The sequence below is a fragment of the Cygnus atratus genome, chromosome 6 (genome assembly GCF_013377495.2).
Source record: "Cygnus atratus isolate AKBS03 ecotype Queensland, Australia chromosome 6, CAtr_DNAZoo_HiC_assembly, whole genome shotgun sequence".
NCBI lineage: Eukaryota > Metazoa > Chordata > Aves > Anseriformes > Anatidae > Cygnus > Cygnus atratus.
In genome coordinates, this window is record NC_066367.1 from 4323355 (window position 1) to 4341612 (window position 18258).

The 18258-nt window shown below is 39.0% G+C and overlaps 1 protein-coding gene across 1 annotated transcript; it reads right to left on the reverse strand.

Annotated features, from left to right (window-relative positions):
• Nucleotides 1–1720: 1720 nt before the first annotated feature.
• On the reverse strand, nt 1721–18052 carry WDR75 (WD repeat domain 75). Its single transcript, XM_035572642.2, has 21 exons — nt 17925–18052; nt 17709–17838; nt 17230–17295; nt 16467–16560; nt 15665–15789; nt 14738–14808; nt 14109–14225; nt 13437–13525; nt 12559–12717; nt 12111–12170; nt 11896–12011; nt 10936–11108; nt 10179–10342; nt 8518–8701; nt 7225–7319; nt 6674–6769; nt 5930–6099; nt 5350–5409; nt 4094–4234; nt 3918–4009; nt 1721–1991 (listed from the first exon to the last, which is right to left on the reverse strand). Exons 1-21 carry the CDS (start codon nt 18008–18010, stop codon nt 1784–1786), a joined length of 2496 nt encoding a protein of 831 aa, XP_035428535.1. The 5' UTR covers nt 18011–18052; the 3' UTR covers nt 1721–1783.
• Between the last annotated feature and the right edge of the window lie 206 nt (nt 18053–18258).

Here is an 18258-nt window from a genome sequence, read left to right on the forward strand (position 1 = left end):
AAACAGTGTGTTACGCACTATTGGACACTTTGTGCAAGTTCCAGGTAAGACATTCTCAATAATGTGCTTTATGCAAGGCTGTATCTATTAAAGTATGTTTATTCCCCACCTTCATCTGTTTTGACATCCGTCTGACCGTAAAGTTCTGGAGTAAAAGGTGTACTATTTCTCCACTTTTCCATACTAATGGATTTTAAACTAATTTTGACGTAGATTCAGCCAATACTGGTATTTAGTGGTAGATGTAATTGTTTTAAGTACAGCGGATGTTTACAAGTGATTACCATAGAGTATGTGCTTTAATCTCCAATACTTGGAAATGAATGCAGTGTCTATAGTGAAGGGGGTGTTTGCTAGAGGTTACCATTTAATTTACTGCATGGACAGAGGTGCAGAAGGCTTCTCATTTCTGCAAGCTTCTTCTCTGTTAGAATTGTACATAAAGGTCATACGCTCTTGCTAATACCTCTGTCCTCAGCTGTCACAGGACAAACTCAGGACATCAGAAAGCAGCAAGCAGTATTTACCAAGGCTCAGGGAACAGTCATGTTTGTACACCACAGCTGACAGCCAGAGGAATTGTCATGGGTTGTGATGGGGCAGGTTCTGATCTGTCTTTAAATCTATGAACTGTTTCGTGAGGAGGTCACTGACAATGGGTCAGCATTGTAAGCAAACAGCTGCATTTGTGTTCAAGAGTGAAAAATATGTTTTTCAACACATATATGCATGGAAGAGAGAGCTTTCTTTCTCCTGAAGGGCACTTGTGCCCTCCAAAAATCAAAACAAAAAACAAACCCGCCTTTCGATATAGGGTATTAGAAAAGATAAAGTGGGTTCCAGCTTGGTCCAAGGCAGTATTGAAGGCAGTACCAGAGTAGGGAGAGTATGATTTTCACTGACAAAGAATATTTAAGAGTATCATACCTGTTTCCAGTATTTTTAACCTCAATATTTTTTTTTTTTTTTTTTAGCAGAATAGTGTTTCTCCAGAGCGCTCTGACCAATGCAACCTCCATCAGCTTGCCTTTGTATTACATGACAGGATACTGTTTCTATGCTTAGCCCTCCACTTGTCTTTCTCACAGCTGTCATGTGTACAGTAAGATGTCAGAAAGGAGATGTGTATCCCAGCAAACTTATGCAGCGTTCTTGATAAATGGGAATGTAAAGGTTTCATTAGATCATAATGAATTTAAGTGCCCTATGCCTAAGAGTCTCTGTACTGTACAAATACCAGCAAACATTAAGACCAATGAATAGGAGGTAGCTATATTCTAGAACCAGACATATTAAACCTCCTGTCATCCATTTCAGATGAAAGAATTTCTGAGGAGGAGACTTGTTACTTACCTATATACAGCATGACTAATTTCCCTACCAGATCCTGAGTTCTTGAGTTAAGTACTTCACGAACTGAAGCTGTTTGCTGCTGTTCTTCAGCCTCAGTAGCCTAGTCTCAGATGGGGAGATTTTCAGAGGCTTAGCTGTGACTTTGGAAACTCATCACAAGTCAAGTAATTAATTCAGTTTCACTAGCAGCCTTTTATATGTACTTGCATGGCAAAAAATACAGGTCGTATGTTTTCTAAACTCACAGGGAATCAGCAATAAAGCTAAGAACAGATGCATTTTTTTCAAAACTGTAATCCCTCCCCAGAGTTCTCTCTTCTTATGGCAGTAGAGGCTTGTAAAGTTCACAGTCAAAGGACTTGAAAGATTTTTGGAAGAGTATTTAATATCCAAAGCTTCAACTTACAATATAAAAAAACAAGATGTCTGTTTAGAAAGCTGATATCCAACTGTAGTCCATTTTTCTTACTTTTCGTAGCTCTTTTTCCTCAGCTTTGGACAGTTTACATGTTATCTCTCCTAATAAATCCCTAGGCTTTATATTTTCTTGTTCCATTTCTGTAATGTCTTTTTCCTCATCTGAATCCTCTTCTGCTTCTTCACTTTCCATTTCTACTTCATCAGCAACTTCTTCAGCACTGTAAAAGAAAGATGATTGGAAATAATTAAAAAGGTAGTTCTGATCACACATGGTAGTACAGAGGTAAGTTAGCATGCAAAAAACTTGAAGCAAACATTGGATTTTTTTTTTTTTTAAATCTTGGGCTACAGAAGAGCTACCTATACTTCTTGCTATCTCCATTACAAGCTATTTTTCAAATGGCTGTCTTCTCCTTTAAATTAACTTACCAAATACACATTTTCTCCATAGTGCATACTGTCAGAACATGCAGATCAGCATTATGTAAGAAGTTATTTCACACTTCTATAGTTTAGAAACATAGCACATACTGGTGGATGAGACAATTAAGGACATTCTTCTCCTTCAGATAAGAAAAAGATCACTTGGGGTCTTAAAAATTGCTACAATAGCACATTCCTATGAAAAAATATTTTTTAAATTAGAGGTATTTAAAGCAGCTGCTCCCTTCTAACTTGATTCAAGAGAAACTCATGCTGAAATAGAAACTATACTTTAAGGCAATTATATAGAACAATTACCACTTACAATATGGTACTTTGATACTTTGATTTTGATTAATTCAAATGTCTGTTACATTTTAGACCTCATTAGGAATGTCCTAGATGACAGGACAGTCCTAGTCTCCTATAAATCATCTGTTCTAATAAAATTTATCACTCAATATAAGCATATTATAGATGTATACCATCACTGTTTATTCATACTGATATACAAAGAGAAGGGTTTAACATTAATAAGGAGATGGATCTATACAATGATATATACTTACCAGCCTTTCATGGGCCTGCTCCTACAGTCCTTATAGTTGTATGCAACTTTAAATGCACAGGCATACTAATTACCAGAGTCAAAGTACAAGCTCTACAGCTGCAAATATTTACAGAGGCCACTGAACTCCTAAATCCTTCTGTACTGGAACTACACAGAAATTTCTATATATTTTGTATGACTTTTGTCAGTATTTTGTTGGCAAAAAAATTACTTGGACAGTCCAGTAAGAACATTGATCTCAGAAGAACAGGCTACCAAATGTTTTAAGTACCTTTCAAATTACTCCTTTAAATCGGGATCAATGCATTATGAGACAAGCTTAGCTGCATTCACAGTATATACTCATTCCTAATTAAGCTACAAAATATGAAGTCTGAATTCTAAACAGACTATTAATGTTAAACCTAAGAACCAGTCTTACTGTGTGAATCCAAAGCAAGAAATAAGGAGAAAGTATCAAGGAATTCATTATAATGAATTACAGTTGAGAATCTTTATCCAGAAATACCACCAAAACATTAAGTCCTTTTGGCTTCACTAAGGACAAATCATGCCTGACACATTTGGTGGCCATCTATGATAGCATTACAGCACCAGTAAAGGAAAAAGCAACTCATGTCATCTACCTGGACATGCGATACTGTCCCCCATGATATCCTTGTCCTAACATGGAAAGACATGGATTTAACAGATGGACCACTTGGTGAATTTGTGACTACCTCACCCTCAGCAAGTCTGCGGACACCAAGCTGAGTGGTGTGGTTGACACACTGGAGGGAGGGGATGCCATCCAGGGGGACCCTGGCAAGCTTGAGAAGGGGGCCCGTGCAAACCTCATCAAGTTCAACAAGGCTAAGTGCAATGTCCTGCACCTGGTTTGGGGCAATCCCCAACACAAATGCTGGCTGGGCAACAAGTGGATTGAGAGCAGCCATACAGAGAAGGACTTCGGGGTATCAGTGGATACCCCATCCCTCGAGGTACTCAAGCCCAGGCTGGATGGGGCTATGAGCAACCTATTCTATTATTCTATTAACTAAGAGGAGCAAAGGCAAAAAGTGTTAGAAAAGCTGTTTTTACACTTTAAACAAAGATGCACTTAAATTCAACTGATCTCAATAACTAGTATGAGTTCTCCCATTTTTCTTACCTTTTCTTCTCTTTGGAGATGAGCAATGAATTAATAAATATAGGACACAGGAAGGAAGCAGATGGTAAAACGTGTGCTGGAGTGTGCAGAAGCTGAAGAGAAAGAGAAGAAGCTTTATTATGAAAGCTTTTGCCTGTCATTATTTTGCTTTTTCACTTAGCTGTAATTACTCCTACCTCTTTAACAGCAGGGGAATCTTGCTCGTGGTGATTACGAACTACTTTTGTAAGGTCTATATCCCCTTGTGATTGTTGATGTCTGTGCTTTCCCAACAGCAAGCTAAATGGGGTCACAGGAAGACTTTCTTCTACGGCCAGCTTGAATAAAAAACAACTTGTATTTGAAACAAGACAGTTTTAATTAGAACTTCACTGTCACAGATTTAAGTTCCATCTCATTTTGAATTATCAAATTCAGCTAGAAGAATTTATAATCAATCTAGGTGACAAAACTCTACACTCAAATTCAACTCAGCTGAGCCATATGACATGGCTCCTGGTACTTATTTCTCTCTCAGACATCCTTTCCAACAAAATCCTACACAGATGTAACAGAACTTTCCACGATCTGGATCTCTGTACTTCTAGAAAAAACACCAGAATTTTAGTTGGCTAGTGTACCAAAGTATGGCTTCTATATGCCATTTATGACTAAAAGATCACGTACACCTCAGCATCTGCTGAATGATCTATTATGAAACTGGAGGCAAAACATTTTAACTACCCTTCTGGCATTTTTCTAGATCAACATCCCTTAACCTGAGCTCCAAATTACTCAACCCCCAAGAAACTGAATACTTTTAACCACATTCTAATTGGATTTTAATCTTAGAAATATATTAGCTTCTATTTTGATTTATTTTATTTAATCAACCAAATCCATCAAATACTGTTTTATCTGTTCACAGAGCATAGAACACTTCAACGTGAATATAAAAGACTCAATTTCCCACACTACTTCCCTATAGAAGTACATACTGAATCGATTTTGAAATTCAGTCTCACTGATAAATCAAAACGGACTGACAACTTTACATCCTCACCAGAAATCGCAGGCCACAAATCAAGGCTCCAAGCATTAAAGAAACCAAAACATGGAAAGCAAAACAAGGAAAGAGCTTACTCAAATATCAGGTGGTTTTGCTTCATACGTACAATCTAAATTCTTTTAGAAAATTATCAGATTTTGTTCAAGGAAATGAGAAAAGGGAGTAGCTTACTAATACTTCACCTTTTAAAGGTTTTATGGACAGGAATTCTGCCAACACATAAGCAAGTACAGATTACTGCCCCTTCAGATAAGGGCCTGTGATTCCCTGTCAGGATGTGGTGAGTGTTTTCATGACAGATGAGAATTAGAATCTGACAAGTTGAACACCAACAGAATTTTGAATACCACTACACATTTCTATCAGAACTTCTTTAAAAGGTACCTGTTTGCTTGACACTGTAAGCCTTTCTTCTGGAGACTTTGTGCTAAATGTCATTAGCTCCTAAAATAAAGGAAGATGTAGCAGAGTTACAACACCTAAAACTGTTTTCCACATTTCAGTACCTAGTCTACGGAAGTTTGGCCCAAAAAGATTTGTTCGTCAAGTGGAAGAAGCAAATACAACTTTCTCTTTATTTTAGAAAGAAACAGAAGGAAGCAGGAATGAGCCTAAAAGCTATGTATAGACTTTATAGACTTTGCAGGTGGAAGGGAAAACAGACAAGAAAAACAACCACACAAATAATATGGGGAAAAACTGAATATCATATGAAACATTTGCATAGCTAGCAACACTTCAACTTCTACATAGTTTCTTCTATGAATGAAGCAAGAGAAACTATTGGAAGCAAAAAAGCAGTAAATGAGAAGTTGACGTTAAGCTATTTTAGCATTTGAAAGATTTTAATGAAGAACCATGTATGGCTTTTGTTGCTTTGAAATTACGAAACGAAACTAATACTCAACAGTTGACCACCTTCACCCCCAAGGAACCACTCTCCCTGCAAACCGCTATTTCTTACTTGTGTATCAGTAAGAAAATATAGTTGGGATCTTCTTAGCCAAAGGTATTTTTCTGAACCAATTGTTTCAGGTACGTCTCTCGGAACGAAGGCAGCAAACTGGATCTTTTCTTTACAAAGGTTTCTCTGGATACAGATTGGTCGTGGCTCATTTGGCTTAAACACAAACACTGCAAAAAAGAATGTCTTGCCTTTAAGTCATGAAATTCTTACCTTCCTGGATAGCTGTCAAAGCCCCGTGTATGACAGCCAGTAAGGGCTGGGCTGGATTGTCTTTAAACACTAGTTTGCAGGAATTCTAACTGGATATCCTCAATGCATAACAGAAGTCACCTTTTATGGTATTCAAATCCAGAGAACACACTTGGTAATTAACTTTTCTGTAAAACAGTAGCTCTGGGAAGATCAATCTTAACTTGTATCAAAGCTCTGACACAACTGTATCATTCAACCACAGTTTTGCATTTATGGGATAGGGTCAAGAACATGCAAGACCCTCACCTAGAGAACATAGTTAATCCCGTGCTACATCCTGTATTGGAGACTAACTGTTGGAAGAAAAGATGGGGAGCCAACATGCTAATTACTTGACTGCTGCTGTCAGACATGGCTCAGTTTTCCACGGGCGCAAACACAGACTCAGGTTTGGCTTTTACGGAATTCTAAGAAAACCTTTTCTAGAAATTATGCTTTCACAGTTAAGATCCACTGACTACTACTTGTCAAAGAAGCCTTTGTACTCACAGCTGGACTCTTTTGAGAGCCATGAGACAGCAGCAATGTGTTCTGAAAGGGGATCAGGTTGCAGAACTACGACATTGAGGTGGGCACTCCATTCCACTGAAAAAGCAAACACAGCAACAGCCAGATGTGAGAAGGCAGCATTCAGTTCCATCCAGGTGCTTTGCCAAATAAAAGGTCAAATGGAAATGACTCAAGGCTTAACCTCTGCAAAAGGCATACAACTTCACTTATTCCCAGATCAATCAAAACAATTATCATCAGCTTCCTCTACAAATGCAGGAAATACTAGCTGTTACTGTGTTATCATCATAGACATCAATAGACATAACATCATAGACATATCATCAACATAGAATTAAATATGCACATACACACTAAGAAAGATACTATCTTAACTGAAGCATTAAAAATTTCCACAGAATATTTTGTAGGGGGTCAATCTGGATCAAACTAGAATTTAGATCAAACTAGAATCACTTAAAGGTATCATAGTAAATTTACGTGTTAAATGTCACCACAGTCACTCTAGCACACATTTAAGCTGATCTTACATGCACAACTGAGCAGGTTCCAGCAACACAGAAAGCCATGATCAGTGGCACCAATAAGGTACTTGGAACATGTTAGTCTCCCAAAGCTGATGTCCCTACAGAAGCAAAAAGTCAAAAAAAGTTAGACCTTAAGATTTCATTCTTGTTTCTCTATGTAGTATTGATTCACAAGTCAGAGACATTCAGTTAAGATTTAGTTCTGACATTTAGTCAGGATAAGTTTGCATTTTGCTTTCACCTCTAGTGAGAGTATGCTTTCTTTCACACGCAACCACAAAACAGGTCTGGAAGATTTCAAGTATACTTGACTCCAAATTCTCTGTAATCCTTATGGAACTGTTCCTACAACATTCTGATTTTAAGCAGTGATTTTAACCTCGTAAGTAACAAACGTAATTACTACAGCGTTAACATCGGGACTGGAAAAAACTTCCAGTATTTAAAGATTCCTACTACTGAGCTAAGAGCTAAGCACTAGAAAGAGCAAAGTAGTTAAAGATCTTATAGGTTGCTCTGACTTGCTTTCTGGAAAAAATAAGAACCTCTAACATTAGGCCAGTATTGACCTGGAAAAGCAGCTAGAAAAATCTTAGAACTGAAAGGGAACATTATAGCTCATTTGTAGCATCACTCAGAATTTGTTTAGAGAGAGATCTGGCTCAAAGATTAACTAGAGGAACCAGTGAGGTCAGCAATTGGCCTACTTTCCTAAGGCAATCATAAAAAGGTGATGCTTTACCTGGATCAGAAACTACTGTATATTTGCAGTCCAGCAAGCTTAATATTAAGGTTGTCTCATTCTTTGGGTATCTATCTTTTATCTGTACTGTGGACCTACGCCATTCCTCATCATTCTTATGGAACAAAGGGACACCTACACCTTCAGCAGGTCTGTTAACATGGCAGCACCCAACAGAACATGCTGGGATAGTCTGCCAGCCAAATACAGGTTTCCAGCACAGGTCATCAGCAATCAAAATACATGTTCTATAATGCAAATATTAGTGTCAATATGGCATAATGGCTTACTGATATACTTCCTATTTGAATTAATGCATGCAAGAATAAAGCATTAACTTCTTATATTTATACTTTTTTAGTACTTCGATTCATCTCTACATTAGTGGGGAAGTTCCAGTTAGCCTTTTCTATATATGAAATTAGACTGTTAAATTCAACATTTCTAGGAACACATACAAAATCATGAAGTACTATGAATTGATTCTTTCTGTTCTGAGTATTCAAGTAAGACATGAAAAGCCAAATAAAAAAAAATGTAAGAGCCAAACATACCTTATCTTCCCAGGTGGATGGCAAAATGTACACTTAAGATCCCATGTACTTGAATCCCATACAGTGACAGTTTCTTCAAAGCTAACAGCAAGCAAAGAGCCATCTTCTGAGAAACAGCAGTTAGTCGCTTGGTAGTTGTGATAGCTGCCTACAAAGTCACAGCTCCAACTCATACTTTGCTGTGCTGCATTGAATAAGCAAGTTAATTAAATTCAAGTCTATACACGAAGAGGAAAAATCAAGTATTAGTACTGCAAAATAGGCTCAAAAGCATGAGAGCTCTATTTCAGAAGGCTTACATTTTTGTGAAGTATACAGAATCTACCTTTTTCCAGTACAAGAAGCATCTAGCAGACTTCTCATTTGCCCTCCATTTTGCGTCCCAAGATTATGATGTTTGTTTTGCCTACTACATTAAACATTCTCAAGTAAGCAGGCAATAGATTTAAAAAATGAAAAAAGATACTGGAAGGTATACTTTATAATCATCAACTCACAGCTGTTACATAAGAACTGCTTATGAAAAAGCCAGAACCAGTTCACTTCTTTAAGTAACACAGCACCTTCTAGAGGCACAGTAGAGATTTGCTACAAAGAAAAACACCAAAGGGTTGGTTATTCTATGCACGAACTAGTTAGTTTATTAATTTAATACGTGCTTTTATGAGTATGTGCTGCACAGAAGATGCAGCACATTGAATCCTTTTACCTGGTAATTCCTCTCCTCCTCTGGAGAGATACATAAGGGAAGTCAACACTAATTTTTACTTTTACACATGCCATGGAACAGAACTCTGTATAGTCACAGAAAAAAATAAAAAAACACTACCCCAGCATTAAAGAGACCAGTCAGCAGATGCAAAGCTATCTTGTCAAAGGAAATAAAAACACTAGGTCTCATCTTCAGTCCACATTGTATTAAGATCACTTAGTTGCCTAACACTGAAATAAAGTTAAGCAGTTAAGAAATCTTTTGCATTTGATGTTCAAAGGCATATGGAATACTACACACCCTTCTCATGTTGTGTGTCATTATTTTGCAAGAAGCAAACATCAGCATGCATTTTGAAGAGTAGGATTTGGTTAAGTATCTTGAAAATGGATCCTAAATATCCATTCTAGGACTTGTTTCAGATTTTATAGAATTTCATATTGGATCAAATATCTAATAGGAAGGAAAGATGTTCAAAAAGTGAACTATCAACTGGTATCAACTGGTAGAGTTCCAGAATGCCAAAGTGCTGTTGTTTTATACTAATGGCAACTAAAACACTATCTCTGTTCCGCATCCTGCTCCCTTGAGCAGAATTCTCAAGGCTATACTCACAGAAATGAAAAAAAAAGTTTGCCTTCCCAGCATGGAAGCATCGTTACACAATGACGATCCTTTAAATAAGGAATACAAGGTGTCATTCCCTTCTGCAGCAAATTTGGTAGTCTTTACTGTTTAAGGAACCTCTGTATCAGCCCGTAATACTGCAAAACTACAGAACTTCATGACAGAGGATGCTCAGGAGAATGTAATACTCCATGCAACTGCAAAAATATATAAATGAATGGGACTAGAGGGCCGGGTTCTGAACGGATGAAGTTAGGGTCAGATTTCTATAGCATGTTGTAAGGTGGCAAATAAGACCATGTTACGCTTTGACCATGCTTACCTTCTGGATCAGTGTCTTCTAGTATCACCCAGACTTTAAACAGACAATCTTTGCCAGCTGTTACCAATATCAGGGAGTCATCTTCCAATTCATCCATGTCACGGAAGCACATGGCTGTTATGTGGTCATCATGGGGCATGCTTATCTGAGTATTCAACTTAAAGCTAGAAGGAAAGAAAAACAGAAGCTCGTCACTTATTTTGTTTTGAACTTGAGGAAGATTGCAGTTTAGAATGATTCTGGAAGGGGCAGGGAGAAAGGGAATCAAAGAAACAAAACTTGTAGTCAGAAAGTAATTTAATTAAGTAGTCAAGGAAAACATTTGAACCAGAGGCATGTGTTGTTAAAGAAAAAACAAGGTCACAATTTTCTGTAACTTAGGACTAATCCATTAGTGATGGAGTAGAGAGGGGTGGGAAAAACTGAGAAAGCTGTAGATCTGTTCTGTCCAGTCTACCATTTTAACACCAAGTAAATACGAGTATTAAAGCCCCATGGTTAAAATAGCCTGTCGAACATGAAAAAATAACATACAGGGCAGCTATTCCTAATCTCTACTTATTCTCTATTTATTTCACATTTGTGGGCTATTTCAGATGTGTCACACACATTTAATCCCTTCCTAGGGTTGATTATAATTTTACTATAATTAGTTCATTTGGAAAAACCCTTTACAAGACAAAGTTTGTGTAGACATTTGCATCATGCTTAGGATACAAACTTGGACATCTAGAAGGCCAGCTCTAGTTATCATTACCTTTGTGTTTCTTCATCAAAGAACCACAGCTTCAGGTGTAACTCAAGGTCACGTTCTTCTTCTCTCTCTTCCACTGTTGCTAACCACTTGCCTTGGGCACTAAATGCAACTTTAACCAGGTCAGTTTGGTTTAAACCTGCCTGCTGGATGTATTCTTGTTGAACAATATCCAGCTGCAAAAGAAGACAAGAATAAGTTTGAGAATTCCAATGTAGATTTATAGATACTATTCGTAAGACAATGGAGAAAGGATGTTCTGAAAGCAATGATTAGAACTGACTGGGCTGCGGCATAAAAAAATTCAGGATAAGCAAAATTATGGCATGTAAGTTCCATAATAATAGGAAGTGTGTGTGTGTGTGTGAAGAGGATATTGCATGGGGATTTTACCCACAAATTTGTGGCATTTAACTTGAGAGGAACAACACTGGAAGGATTTATTCAACTGTCAGCATTTAGCTATGCTTACAGGTAACAGAAGATTGTGACAGACACAGACACAGACACAGATTTCTAGGTTGGAAGAGACCTCAAGATCATCGAGTCCAACCTCCGACCTAACACTAAGTACTCCACTAAACCATATCACTAAGCTGTACATCTAAACGTCTTTTAAAGACCTCCAGGGATGGCGACTCCACCACCTCCCTGGGCAGCCCGTTCCAATGCTTAATAACCCTTTCGGTAAAGAAGTACTTCCTAACATCCAACCTAAAACTCCCCTGTCGCAACTTTCGCCCATCCCCCCTCGTCCTGTCACAAATTCAATTCATCCAATTCATCCCCGTCCTCGTCCTGTCACGTCCTGTGACAAAGCTGACAAAAATCTCAGGCTGGAATCCAGTTGCATGGTACAGCTGCTGCCTTTTTCTTTGTTTGCCATACTAAGTCTACAAAGAAATTCTGATGTATCATTTGACTGAAGAAGTTCAAGTTTTAGCACAGGCCTGTCAAACTTACACTGTATAACTGTTTGTCACTTTGGAGACAATAGAACTGCAAGTGGCCAGGCTCTCCATTCAGGACCAAAGCTTTGGTTCTAGGATCAACCACTAGACCAGTCTTGACATCCCTGGCTGGGAACAAAAATAAGATGACAAATAAGATGATGAATGACTTAAGATCAGAAGTTACATATTCTGCCCCTTAAGGGGAAGAAGCTTCATGTCACTTACCTTTAATAAGCCCCTGAATACTTTTAGAAAATCTTAGGTTGCTGTTTATTATTGTAATTCCTGAAAGGAAAAGCACATAAAGACTTGCAACAGGCTTCCACAAAGTATCAGCATCTCACAGCGGGAAAGGGCCTTAACTGTCTCCACTTAATCTGATACATATATATATATATATATATATATACACATACATACACACACACACACATATACACACACACACCTTTTCACAATCTGAGAGACCCCTAAATCAGGATGTAGCCAAGCTACAGCAAATTTGCAGAACTGATGAAAAAGCAAAACAACCTGCTTTAAGCCTATGTTCTTCCAGATCAGCATTCAACCTGTTATGTATTATCTAGTTAACTCATTGAAACTAATGATGTAGAGCTGATACAGATTTGCATTCCATTTTTGCATTAGGTGGTACTTAAAATACTTGGCTTACTGTTGTCTGTATGCAAGGTACAATAGAGAGTGCCATCAGACGAAACGGAGATGTACTCAATAGCAGATCCCAAGCGAGGAAGGAAATCCTTCTTACAGTCTGACCCATTGTGCCACTGAACTAGAACAGCTTCAACTCCTCCACTCAGCAAGCTGGTTCCTTTTCAGGAAATAAATGTGAAGTTAGAGGTTTTGTTTTAAAAAAATATCATCACATGTGTTTGTGTTACAGTGACAGAAAACACAGGTTTTTGAAAAACCTTTAAGCTGCCACACACAGAAGTTATTCCTCATGCCTAGCCTGTGCAATACACATATGTATGTTTCCTATTACCCTATGTTAAACTGGGAGAGAAACTTACATGAAGTAACAAGAACTTGTGCCAAGACTAAAATTTAAACAATGCTTTGGGAATCATAAACCCCATTACTTTTAGAATCAGTTGAGTATTTGTGTTAGAATATAGATGTTCTCCTTCTGTAAGTATTTTGCAGTAACAAGTATGCCAAGAAATACACTCACTTAAAAGTTCACTGGATTTTCATCACTAGGTTTGAGCTCAGACAAGACTGGCTTACTTTCTTCAGATTCAGAGAGCTCATTGACATTGCTGATGAAAGAGGAAGCAGAGTAGGGTGGAAGCAGTAGGAAGAGGGGTTACATTTCACATTCTGCCACAGGAGGTCAAGTTTTGAATTATGAATGCCAACCAAAATAAAATCAAGAAAGCAAAACTGCTTCCACTTATTTCAGATCCTTCCTGAACATACTTAAAATACTACAAACTTATTTGTTAGTACGTGGATGAACTTGAACTTCCATAGATTTCTTCCCCACCATTCTCCAACTCTGTGTCTTGGAAAGACTTCTGTACTCACCCTCTATAGAAAAAGAGAGATCCATGACTCTGTCATGATGCCAGTGCAGTGTGGAAAATACATACTCTTTGTTGTGGTAGAAATTCCTCCTATGGAGAAGGAAAAAGAGTACTTTAAGCACAGGGTCATCAACAACTGAGCAAACAAAAGGGAATATTGAATTGAATCAAGTATATCTTTTTTCTAACCTCTCAACTACAGTTTCTTGTATGCTTCGGTGACAGGGAAGGAAACACGCCAGCAGCTTTCCAGAGGAATGGTACGCCTTCCTGGCGCACACTGTACATCTTACACACACTGAGCAACCTAGAGCTGCAGAGCAACTTGGCAAGCTGACTCTTCTTAACCATGCAATTCCACGAGTGTGCTCTCACTGACACTCTATTGCCCACAAAGTTACTTCAACTGCTCTCCCATTACCTTCTTCAAATACATTACAGAATAGTGGAGTGTGGCTGAATGGGAATATTCCCCCCACTTTAACATTAAAATTAAGCTGTATCCTGAAGTCAATGCGAGTATTGCAGCCCCACAAGCCTGGCTATTCTTCGCCATTTTCAGCAGTCATAAAGAGCAACGTAAGGACTAATTAGACTGCTTTGCTCAGGTTTCACTTAATTCCTATGGTCATGCCAGTTTATGGGATATACAGATGAATCAAAATGAGCATACCAGAGACGAATCTTTCCATCACCATGGCCAGTTGCAATACAATCCTCCTTAGGATGGCATGCTACACAAGTGAAGAGATTATTTCCACCTTTTGCATTCGTTGCTCTTAGAGAAAACCTTCAGAAGTCAGGAAAGTAACTCTGATTATATGCATGTTTTTTAAAAAAAAGAAAACTTCAGCTGATGCACAAGTACATAAAAATAATTCTGACAAGCAAAATCAAACATCTTCAAGTTGTTATAAACTTACATACACAATGTAAAAAAGAGTCAGACTTTCTTTCCTCTTATTTAATTACATCTGCTTTCAATCGAGCTGCAGGAGTTATTTGTTCCACTCCTCCCTATCCCACCTGGTCCTTGACCAACCTGTCACTTGTTTCAGTCCAGCATCATCTAAAAAAAATACATACTCGAGCTGAAAAAATAAGCTACCAAGATCTGCTGTGAATACTCTTCCTGCCTGCTTTTTTAAAGAAAGCTTCTTATATACTGTCTACATCCCATCTAGCATAAAACCAAATGGTTGATGAGAAATATAGATTACTGTGCACACACATCACCAGTTAACATAAACATTTTTAATATATTCAGATTGAAGCAATACCTGACATCTTCATCACTCTTACCTGTTCAGCTGTTTCCGTTTAAAAAAATAAACTTGGAGATGAAAGTTCTTGACTGATGCCACATATTCACCCTGTTACAGTAAAAGAACAACTAACCAGTTAGGACATACAGACTGTACTTACACACGAAAGAAAAAAAAAAGAAATCACATTTCACTATGAAGCACTTGAAATTGGAGGCAACACAAGATTTAACATCAGCATCTATCTGTTTTGTCCAGTGGTGCTTAGAAAGTACCTGCACACAGATGGCAAGAAAGGACTGATACAACACTTCCAGCCAGCACTTCTAGCACTTGTGTCTTCATTCCTGTTTTCAAATGTTCATTTCACCCCACAACCCCAAAACATAGTACACTAAGCATTTCCTTTTTCCCTGTTTACTGTTCTAAGTCGGACAGAATGAATCGTTGTGAGCAAATAAGCACTGCTGTATAAAATCTCAGCAAAACAAAGCTACATATGTACTTCTAAAACCTGATTTAGTTACATAAGATGTTAAGGATTTTTTAAGACCTTCAATATCAAAAGGGACTTTAAGACATTCATGGAAGTTATGAGTAGACTCAGTTCTCCTTGAAAAATGGTATTTTAACAATAGGCTGGTTTTCTGGCACTTCCTACTTTTCCCTGTCCATTTAGTATGTGTCAAAAGTTCAGTTGTAGCAGATTGTTTTTAACAAGTATCATGGCTGCCTCCAAGTGCTGCTGAAGCTTGTCTCTCAACTCAGTAACCTACAATTTGTTTACAGCCAAGAAGGTTCCATATAATGATTTTTTTTTTTTAAAAGGAATGTGCTTTGCTTGATGAGTCTGAAGTGCTGCTGTGCTTGTATGTGTGTAAAAGCAGCATATAGGTCATTTGAAAGGAAATGAAACAAAACAATAGCCCAGCACTCCCCACCCCTCTGTCAGAGGTGAATATACCTCTCTTCCAAATGCAGTACACTTTGGTGACGCATCCACACCTTCCAGAACCACAGAAAATTCCTTGGCTTCCACATCTTGGCCTGCTGTTTTTGTCAGCTTCACTGAGACCAGCTGGAATGTATCTGACCAAAGAAAAATCTGTTATCAAAAAACTTTTACAAACAAGTTTATGCACGTCCATTATAAAGGCGATTTGCACTCACTCTACCTTAACAAAAAACAAGAATATTGGAAGGTACTAATATGTTTGAAAAGTTTATAATCTTCTCAAAAAAACATTGTTTAAGATATTCTAATTCAAACAGCACTGAATGCTGAGGACTAAATAGCAAATTCCAGTGCAACCATAAGCAGAAAGCAAGCAAAGTTATGTAACGTTTGATCTTGCTCTGATGTGACATTTTTAGAAATTGAGAAGGAATAAGGTCAAGCTATAGTTTGAAATAAATATTAAATAAAGTCTAGAAAAACGTAACCATACAAATGGTTAAAGTGAAATAGTAGTCTCAAATGCTGTGTGTACACTATATTATGGTATAAACACTGTTTAAAGATTAATGCATCTACAGCATCAGATATGTGCAGTATGTGATTTAGAAGTGAAAACGAGCACTTAGTCAAATGTAAAAAAACAGACCTCACAGAATGAAAATAGAAAATAAAATAAAGAACCACAGGCATCTGTCATAACACTTACAGAATATTAATGCAGTAAAATACCTTGCAGTGCACTATTCACTCAGATAACAGTAGCTTATGAAAACAATAACTTATATCATAATGATGACACTAATCATACCTCTTTCACCTCTCTTTGGAATTATAACAAATACCGAGTCCTCACAACTAGCAAGTGCATACAGTGCGAGAAGTTTGTATCCTACAGTGAAAGTCTGATGAAAGAAATAAAAACCCAACAGTTATTATACTTGAGCATAGAGTTTTTAAGAGTCAGTAATGCAAAGCTTTTACAGTTGGGAAAACAGATGTGCTTTGAAGAAGCCTTGCTGTATTAGTTGTCCATTCAAAGACAAGTAAGAACTCTATTCTATCAAGGACTAATATCCATGTTAAAACAGCACTAATCAGCACTAACAAACATCAGAATCACCAAAAATGTGAAGGCACCTCACCCCCAGTACAAAACAAAAGACCCAGCTATTGAAAGTGCCCCTCTACTTAGCAGAAAATAGGAGCAACAGGACAAATAGTAGCCCACACTTCCAAACAATCCTATCAGCTCCTATTGGTATCTCACAAACTACAGCATATTCCTTAAAAACTACATTGGACTGAACTGTAGCAAGTAATAAAGTCAGTATGTCAGCACACAGCCTTTTTTCCCCTAAGAACATTATGTACCATCATGAATTTCTGCAGTGACACACACATCAACATTTCATTACTGCCACGAACAGATAGTTTTCAGGCTATGTTAATAGTAGCACACATCTCACACTGATTTGTGTCAGCCCTCGCTATCCATCATCTTTATTACCGTTTTACTACCAATGGGTAAGGAACAACTTTGCCCCATACTCAACAAGAATAACTCAACATACTTTAATGAGAATCCCATCTGTGAAGTCCCACAGCTTAATGCTACCATCAAGAGAGGAAGAATAGAGCTAAGGAGAAAAAAATAACAGATATTACAACAAAATACAAACGTCAGGTTTTACATAAAATCACTACTTAAAGTTGAAAGACTGATCTACGGAACTGAGGCTCAGTGTGGCAGAGTCTCAGATTTCCAACAGCTATCACACAGGTGCAGTCCATCTTTGCAAGTAACGTTGCTTGTACAGAGGCAGAGCAGAGCACCGAAGGTAGAGGCAGCGCTGGAGGAGCAGCGCACACGGACGGCTATCTACCAGCAGCCGAAGAGCCACCAGCCACCGCAGGGCCCTCCCCAAACCCGCACCCCACTAGGACCACGCGGAGCACGCCTCCCTTCCCCAAGGCTCCCCAGCGCCTCCCCTAACCCCCTGCCACCCTCCACACCGGCCCCGACCGCCGGGGGCTCGCCCCCCGGCCCCACCTGCAGGCGGTTGTGCGGGTTGAGCCTCACGCCCGTCACCAGGCCGCCGTGACCCCGCAGCACCCGCACCAGCTCCTCGGTAGCCGCGCTGTACACCTTCACGAAATCCCCGGAGGTGCACAGCAGGTACCTGCGGCAAGAGAGACGAAAGCCGTGACCACCCTGTGGGGACACCCCCCAGAGGGGACCGCAGACCCCGGCCGCCCCCCGTTGTACCTGGCGTCGGCGGAGAAGACGGCCCGGGCGCCATGCAGGGGGCTGCCCCCGCAGCACACCACGCGGACCGCCGCGGCCGCCACCATCTTGAGGCTGCTGCCGCCCGCCCTTCCGGCAGCACGGCCCGCCCGCCGCCGACATGGCTGCCGCCCCGCCCCGCGCCTTCAGCGGCGCAGCCCGAGGGGTGGTCTGCGTTACTTCCTCCTTCCTGAACAATAAAAGTCGTTTTAATGCAGGTGGTTTTATTATTGTCTATTTTATGCGTGTTTCGGCAACATCACTGTGTCATTCCAAGAAGTCAGTCGTAAGCATCTGGGTAATAAACCACATCATA

Excerpts from the sequence above, each read along its gene's own strand:
- WDR75 (XM_035572642.2), bottom strand. The coding sequence starts at position 18,010 with ATGGTGGCGGCCGCGGCGGTCCGCGTGGTGTGCTGCGGGGGCAGCCCC. Across the intron at positions 16,561-17,229 it reads CAGATGGGATTCTCATTAAA|ACTTTCACTGTAGGATACAA; the intron begins GTATGTTGAGTT and ends TTCTTTCATCAG. Across the intron at positions 4,235-5,349 it reads TTACAGTGTCAAGCAAACAG|CTGGCCGTAGAAGAAAGTCT; the intron begins GTACCTTTTAAA and ends TTTTTATTCAAG.